Source organism: Micropterus dolomieu, unplaced genomic scaffold (assembly GCF_021292245.1).
Source record: "Micropterus dolomieu isolate WLL.071019.BEF.003 ecotype Adirondacks unplaced genomic scaffold, ASM2129224v1 contig_1283, whole genome shotgun sequence".
Classification (NCBI taxonomy): domain Eukaryota; kingdom Metazoa; phylum Chordata; class Actinopteri; order Centrarchiformes; family Centrarchidae; genus Micropterus; species Micropterus dolomieu.
The window spans coordinates 201-8,781 of record NW_025730273.1 but is presented as its reverse complement, the minus strand read 5'-3'; the positions used below and the strand labels follow the sequence as shown (position 1 = coordinate 8,781).

At 44.2% G+C, this 8,581-nt stretch overlaps 1 protein-coding gene across 1 annotated transcript; it reads right to left on the bottom strand.

Annotated features, from left to right (window-relative positions):
• Positions 1 to 1,391: 1,391 nt before the first annotated feature.
• LOC123964231 (lon protease homolog, mitochondrial-like) lies at positions 1,392 to 8,176 on the bottom strand (the record flags this gene model as incomplete). Its single annotated transcript, XM_046041315.1, is given in 10 exon segments — positions 1,392 to 1,543; positions 2,009 to 2,077; positions 2,265 to 2,348; positions 3,002 to 3,131; positions 4,439 to 4,500; positions 4,900 to 5,013; positions 6,335 to 6,500; positions 6,632 to 6,751; positions 7,189 to 7,277; positions 7,588 to 8,176. Coding segments are annotated over 10 exon segments (1,544 nt in total), but the record flags the coding sequence as incomplete, so codon positions are not given.
• Positions 8,177 to 8,581: the final 405 nt, after the last annotated feature.

Genomic DNA, 8,581 nt, shown 5'->3' with positions numbered 1-8,581 from the left:
AAGTGGTGTTAAATCTCACGCCTGAGTGATTTGCAGGAACCTCTGTCCACCTGTAAACGTGCAGGTGGGTCCAGAGTATAACTGGATCAAAGTGGCCTGCGGACAGACATGTCCTGGTTTCTCTGTAGTGTCCGAGGGTTTTGGAGTTTCAGTGGACCCAAAGATTGCTATGGAACCGAGTACAGACTAGCTAGAGAGAGTAGATTAAGTGTACTTCTCTTCTGTTTATTCTCTTTTCAAAATAATTGTAACTCAATTATTTGCTCAACCCCTCAGCCTGTTTTTACTTTTCATTCAACTCTTTTAACCCTGATTGTAAACTGCACTGTAACTTTTATTTTTTTAATGTGTATTTTTTCAATTTTCCTATTGTTGCTTTTAAACTTTTTTATATTTCCCTGTTGCTTTTATGTTTTATGTAAAGCACTTTGAATTACCTTGTTGTTGAAATGTGCTATACAAATAAACTTGCCTTGCCTTAAGATTTGCTGCTATTGTCATTATTCTAATGTGCTTCATCAGGATGACATGTTTTTGATATTTATTTTGGATAAACTGGTATTTTAAATAGAGTAATAGGCAACTTTTCTTTTTTTAGAATAAACAAAATTAGTCGTTAGATTAATCGAAAAAATAATCGTTAGATTAATCGACTTGAAAAATAATCTATATGTACAGCCCTACTGTTACACTTTACTATTGTTTATACTAGAGGAAATCTCATGAATCTCCTCAATACATTTTGTTGCTCTAAATTTTTGCACAGGTGGAAATACACTATATGGTCAAATGTACTTGGACACCTAAACATTACTTTTATGACATCCCATTCTAAATCCATAGGCATTAATATGCAGTTGGCACCCCCTTTGCAGTTGTAACAGCTTCCACTCTTCAGGGAAGGCTTTGGAGTTTGTCTGTGGGGATTTTTGCCCATTCATCAAGAATAGCATTTGTGAGGTCAGACACTGATGTTGGATGAGAGGGCCTGGCTCAGAATCTAGTTTATCCCAAAGGTGTTGGACAGGGTTGAGGTCAGGGCTCTGTGCGGGCCAGTCAAGTTCTTCCACACCAAACTGGGAGAACCATACGTATGCCCCTAACAATGAAAAAACAGCCGTTCCCAAAAGTATAGTTAGGTAACAGTATTGGGACAGGGGTGTCCCAGTATTTTTGTCCCTATAGTGTAAGTGAGGCTGAATATGGCACTAGAAAGAAAAAAGTTCTAGGGGGCATCATGACATTTGAAATAATTTTCCAGAGTTCACGAATACCTAAACTAAATTTCATGCCACTCTGTTCAGTAGTCGAGATAAGTTGGTCTGTCAATCCAACAAAGTGACGTCATAAAGGCCCTCCCTGTCTAGTGGGACAAGAAATACAAGACCAACTTGAACTCTGAAGAGTGGTTGTCCAGCAGTCCCAGTTTGTTGAGTTCTTCGTTGATGACGTCCATTATGTGCTGAGGGACAGTCCTATCTTTGAGTCTCTCTCTAAACTTCTCCTCGATAGCTTCTTTGTCCTCTTTTTCCAGACCCAGCTCCTAAAAACCCACAAAACCAACAAAAGTTTCAGCGGTGGGAATCACAGCACAGCTGATGTAAAGATATGATCACCTCACTGTATGTTACCTACAATAATGTCATCACTTGTAGGTGAGTCTGTGATATGCAGTATTTTGCAATCATATTAGTGACAGTAATATGACAGTAATATAAAAAGATCCTGACACATTATGGGGATGGATGGTAAACATGGGTGCCATTTTATGTAATCCAGCCCTGCAATAAATACCACCTATAGCAGGGTCGTTTGATGGAATATGTGACGGTCCACGCTGGATTAGTTTAACTGGTGTGACATACAGGAAAAGTGCTAAATTCTAAAGTCTTAACAGGTTTTCACTGCTGCTGCAAAGCCCCATAGAGTTTGAGAGACGAGTGTTTTGCTGACAGACGCAGTACAGAGAGAGATGGACAACAGAATCAGAGGACATATTCTGTAGTACCTTCTTAATGATCTTGAGCTGCTCCTGTAGCAGGTACTTCCTGTGAGTCTGTTTGATCTTCTCTTCCACCTGTGAGCGGAGCAGGGAGACATGTGAGCGGAGCAGGGGGACATGTGAGCGGAGCAGGGGGACATGTGAGCGGAGCAGGGGGACATGTGAGCGGAGCAGGGGGACGGGTGAGCCGAGCAGGGGGACGGGTGAGCCGAGCAGGGAAACAGGTATGTATGTTACTGTATGTTTGGTGACCCCCTCTGACCTCTCTGCCCAGTCGCTGCTGCAGTTTACTCAGCTCATACTCCTTCTTCAGCAGAGACAGAGCCTTGTAGAGACGCTTTGGGATCTGCAGACAAAGCCAACACCTTTCAAAGGTCAGTCACTTAAACTTATTTTACATTGTACAGCTTTAATGGAAGCTAAATTTAAGGATATCAACATTTTGAAATGCTTAGGGAAGCGGTTCTCTATCAGAGGTGGGAAATTCTACATGGCAATGGCGCCGCATGCAGATTCAGAAGCTAGTAGCTCTTTCAAACTGCTACATTTTTGTTTTTCATGTGTTTTTTTCCCAGCTTTATTGCTGTAACATGTATTACCTATGACAGAAATACAGTCATCTGAAGCCGGCGTTTAAAGGGCAGCAGAACTGCTCCAAGCTGACAGCACAGGACTCAGAGGAGGAGGACTCTGTGTTTCCATTGATCATGCTTGGCGCGTCAAGGCAGTCAGAGAGGAGACCGTTTCCCAAATATTCAATTTATTTATATGCTACACAAAGTTGATGTGCTTTAACTGGATATACAGCATCTTTCAGTTTAAGAGAGTGCTGAGGACCAACTGTTTGGTTTGGCATATGAATGTCTGAGAAGTTCCCCACCTCAGTTAAAGAGCGGCAAACAGCCACTTCCCTGAGCTTTTATGTAGGAATCTTCCAAGAGCATCTCCCACTCAGTGGACGAGACAACAAAACAGGTATTAAGCACGCAGACTGCTCACACTGGTCTCCTCCAGGACGTCCTGTAGTTCATGTGACTCTGCTCCTGTCAGAGCAGCTCCCATGTCGCTGAGGTAGATGGGATTATCAACCACTCTCTGACCAGCCTGCATCATCTGGAGGACCGACTCTCTGACACACACAAAGAAGCCCATTTCAGAACAGATCTATTTCACCATCACTACATTTGCATTTATTCCTGAGCCTGCTGGTCTGAGACTAAATCAAACTGACTTTAATTTGAAACAGTTGTCCTTATTCACAGAATAAAACTTGAATGCACTTCCAGTCTTTTTCAGATGCTGCCTTATGGAATCACATGGTAACTTTCAGCAGACAAGTGTTGTCAATGTAAGTCGCAAATACCAAAAATATTTTAAAAAGTATTTATGAGAATGACTGGCAGCGAGTGAATCTGAAGACTTAAGATTAGAAGCTTAGAATCACACACACTATATTTTATCAGCCAGCTGTCTCCACCAACTTGGTATAATCAGTCATCACTGAAGCAGGGGGGTGGCTCAGGAGGTAGAGCGGGTTGCGCGTTAATCGGAAGGTTGGCGGTTCCTCGGCTCCTCCAGGCTGCATGTCGAAGTGTCCTGAATTGCTTCTGGCGGCTGTTCCACCAGTGTATGAATGTGTGCGAATGTTAGTTTCTGTTTGAGCACTTAGGCTCAGTGAGTGAATGGTGAATGCGATGTAGTGTAAAAGCGCTTTGAGTGGTCGAAAAGACTAGTGATCACAGAATAAAAGTGAACCACCGCATCACCTGACGATATTAAGGATCAACACTGTTCCTGTAACGCTCGGTAGGTCTCTGTTCACTATTACAAATCATTAAAAGATAAAGCAGTAGGCTTATGTCACGTTACATTCAGTAGAAAGTTAGCAGGAGGGGTCAATTGGCTAACAGTTGTATGTGTGTCCCCACCTTTATGATGTTGCCTAGAGAGGCACTGGCTGTCGGTAGGGAGGAAGACATTTTAAGTAATTCATTTCAGATGCTCAGTCTACTCTTGAACGGATTTCACACTGATGTCCAATGCTGTATTTCACTGTTAAATAAACCCACTGCTTACACCACACTATGCACCATGTTCCATCCATCATCGTATCATAACTATAGAAGCCTGGAGACTCTGCATGAATGTGCACAGGTCCATCCTCAACCAACCATGTGGTGGTTATTCAGGTAAAGAAAATATTAAATTAACATGATGTAAAGATCTTAACCCTGAAATTAAAGTGGAATTTAGGATGTCTTAAGGAGATGCAAAACACTACAGAACACTAATAAAGTGGTGCAGGTTGTATTTTTTAACAAACATATCAAAAGTGCTTGACTAGCTGTATGTAGGCAACTGAATGTCAACTGAATGTTTATGATGTAAGTAAGTACCAAAACAAATATAGGCTAATAGAATGTGGTCCGGACTGACCTGTAGAGGGGGTTGAGTGCAATGATGTCCCTGATGGTCTTCACTATCTCTGCTGTCAGCGCCTGCAGGATGGACACACGGACACACACACTGGTTTTTAGATATGAAATGTAAATGTAAATGCTCCATACTTGTATAGCGCCTTTCTAGTCTTTTCGACCACTCAAAGCGCTTCTGCATCTGCATTCACCAGTCACACACATTCATACAAGTGCTCGGAAACTAACATTCACACTCATTCATACACTGGCGGAATAGCCGCCAGGGGCAATTCGGGGTTCAGTATGAACCGCCGACCTTCCGATTAACGGCCAACCCGCTCTACCTCCTGAGCCACAGCCGCCCCTACATATGACATCTGCCACAGAATCAGAAAACACTGCACATCCATACTGATAATCACTTAATGAAACTTGCTACCACACCATACTGTGCTACCTATTTTAATGTATGTTTTGTACCTTGACCTCTTCTGTGACAGTGAACTGCTCATGTTGAACATTGTCCACTTCGACCATCAGGATATTGGAGGAGGGCAGCGGCTGGAGCTCTGGACTCAGGTGTGCTTCTGAAATCTGACCAACAACACAGTTAAAATCACTTTCATCAACATGAAAATGAATATAAACTACAACTACAAATGCTTATACTGCCACCACAGATGAACTAATGATGATGATAGATGTAATAACAGAATACATGAGAGGCCATAGATGGATTAACCCATTTGGGGACCACAGGGCAAACAATTGTAGGGCTCGTTGTAATGCTTCCAGCCCACCTACCGCCCTCGTTGCATTTTCTATGTACCTCATGGCCTCCAAGTTTCCATTAAGTACATAAATCACTGCAGTCTGCAGAGTGCTCCTGGAAAGACGTAGCAAAAATCCAGAGAGGAAGAAAAGAGTCATCTGATTGGCTGGACTGCAGCAGGGGGTGCAACATTGTTTCTGCTGGCAACGTCCTTAAAAACTTTTTTCCCCACTTTACACAAAAGTTTAATACTGACATCTTAGAACATGACTGCCCCATAGTGTACAGATTAGAGCAAATGATTTAAAGCAAGTAAAATAAACAAAATAATAAATAAAAAGTGATACTGTTTTGTAAAGGTGTGAGAGGGATTACTTAAATACAATTATTTTTAAACGCTTCAAAAACAAAAGATCTGCATTAATAATATTTTGCATTCAGTACATTAATATCTGTGGTCATGTTCTCAGTCTCATGCTTCAGTAACAACAAATATCACATCAACCACACTCCAAGAGGACCCTGAACTAAAAATGAAAACTAGCGCTGATGTTTGATTTGAAACCTGCTGTTTAACACACAGCTTTTAAGTTGTTTCTTTTATGTATTTGATGTTATCATGATAATTCATGTGATGGTTGTCTTTTTTTCAATCATATCATTATTAGAACTCTTAAGATATGTTGCTTGTAAAAGGTGTTTGCTTGAGCCAGGTGAAGGGTGAGCAGGGTGGTCCCACCTCCTCCTCCTTTTCAGCCAAGAAAAAACCTGCTAGTGTCAATTCTCTAACAAATTTGCAATTAATCAAATTACCAAAACTAGCCAACATCGATGAACCTGGTACTTTCGGGGCTACTGGGGACCTTGGGCACCAGTGCAGTTGTCCACTTTGCCTAGTTGCTATTCCAGCCTTGGGTTCTTCAATTTGTGTTTCAGATCATTCACTGTGTCCCAGTGTTCACTGAAGCCAACTCAGTGTGTGCTGACTCAGTACCAACTGAAGAGGAACTGGTTCAAAAAATGGTGAAGGTGTTGATTGGCAGCATGTCCTGCTTAGATGTGTCTGAGTAATGCTTCAGAGCTACTGACTGACAGCATGTGTAGATGGCTACAGGTGTGGCAGGTGAGGGCCCCGTTACAGACCTTGTCCTCCAGCTGCTCTGACAGAGAACCCGGTTGGTCCTTGCGGCTGCGTTTGGCTTTGCGTCTCGGTGGAGGTTTAGGTTGGGACTCTGCCTCAGACTCTGACCACAGAGGGGACGTCGCTGCTTCCTCAGGCTCCACCTCCAGCTGTCTTGTGATCCGGATCCTGACAGACCACAGAATACATACACCAGAGGTCTACAAAAGGAAACAGGCAGCAGTGTGCCACAGAGAGCAGAGTCTACAGTCTACTATGCCTTTTCCCCCATGTTCGGCCCACCAGCAGCTGTTTCTAACCTGCGGTGTCCCATGACGATCATCCTCAGCTTGTCTCCCAGGTCCTGCATCTCGTGAATCTGAACAAAGGTCCCTGTAGAGTAGATGGCATCTAGAGACTCCACCACATCTGACTCATTACTGCATGAGACATAAACACTCATTACTACCAACACACAGACATGGACAGCAGACAGCATGTCCAGCACATTTGACACACTGCCCTATAAAGTAGATCACATCAGACACAGATGATGGTGTTTTACCACCAACTGAGACATTTTAAACTGATCTGCAGAAAAAACACTCTGTTGTGTAGAACAATATTTTATGAAGACCTCAAATAAAGCCCCACTGCTCTCAGCAACAAATACATTGCATTTCTGGAAGCTGTTTCAAAATAAAGGTCTCTATTGGCACACCGAGCAGCTTTACATCATGTTTTATGAATCAAGTAAAAGCCAGGGACAGTAAGATCAGTGCATGTAAGCACACAGTCAAGGAGTACAGCTGTCCTTCTCAGGTCTGGATCAACATGACCACCAGTGATTCTAGCAGGAGTAAGTCTTCAGACTTACTTATCATCTCTCTTCAGGAAGACTCCGGCATACGGCTGAGCCAGACGAACCTTCCTCCTCAACAGCTCCATCAATGCTTTGTTCTTCACCTGACAGGAAGACAGAAACACACCACACACACTCAGCACATGGAAACACATAATAGTACCCTAAGAGTGTTGGTCTTTGGTTGAAACATCAGTTTACCCCTGTATGTTCTGTAACCATTCCCTGTACAGGGTTTCTAAAGGAAATTACCCCACAGGAGTTTGAGGATTGTTTAATGTACTGATTAAATAAAGCATCAAATGGAGTTAGTACACTTAACCAATCAGCTATACAGTCAGTGCCGTAGATAATGTGGAGACTGATGTTACCCATCGAAACAGGACAGGAAATGTAAGGTTGCATCATCCTCACCTCTATGATCTTGATGAAGCGGGGGAACACTGGGTTCCTGCTCACAGCGATCAGGGGCACATTGGGAAATACCTCTGGAACTATCATTGGGGTGAGAGCCGTCATTTGAGGTCCGTTGTACGGCACTCCCCCATCTCCCCCAGACTCTTCCCCCCCGGATCCTGCGTTGTCTCCGCCGTCCTCCCCCGAGAAGCCTGCGCCACTGGCCCGGTTCCCGAACATTCTGTCCTGAATGGTGTCGGGTCGCGAGGTCGGTGTGAGGAGACCGGGTTGGCCGCGGAGAACGGCCCCGGCCCGCATCCACCGGTGCGGTCTGGCGGTCAGCCTGCAGCCAGCTGTCATTGCTGTGCTGACTGGAATGTTAGAGGAGCGGTGGGCGCATGTTTTATGTGGGGTCCCTGTGCCGGTGTAGAACCGTGGGGGCTGGAGCCGGCTCACGGCTGATGTGTCGGTCAGGGGGGGGCGGCGGAACAACCCGGGCCAGTTTGGTTTTACAACAAGGGCCGAATTTCTGGGTAGCTGTCTTGCTGCACCGAGCATCTTCATGCAGGCAGCCATGTTGATCTGGAGCTTTCTAAAGCACGTGACCGCGCTTTTTCCGTCAATGTTTGATGACGTAGCAATAACTGTTAGCGAAGGGAATCTTGGCTCTTTGAAGGGAACCGGATATTATGACCAAGTCCTTTCCGAGCCGGCTCTCTCGGCTTTGTTTAGTAGCACCTCAGCTGGCCACTGCCCAAGTTATACAAGAATCCTGGTTGTATAAAAAAAAATAACCCTGCTAATGAAAATGAAATAGTATGGGTAATAATAAATAATTAAAGCTGCAAGCAGCGTTGGGCGGGCCCTCGCACTTGTAGCGCGTCCGCGCGTGAACCGGCCGAGTTGCATATTCTGGAGCTCTGCCGGTGCGGCTGTGAATTTCCTACGCGGTTCCGACGCCGCATGAAGGTGCTATATGTCACTTCCTGTGTCCCCTATGTGGAGCTACATA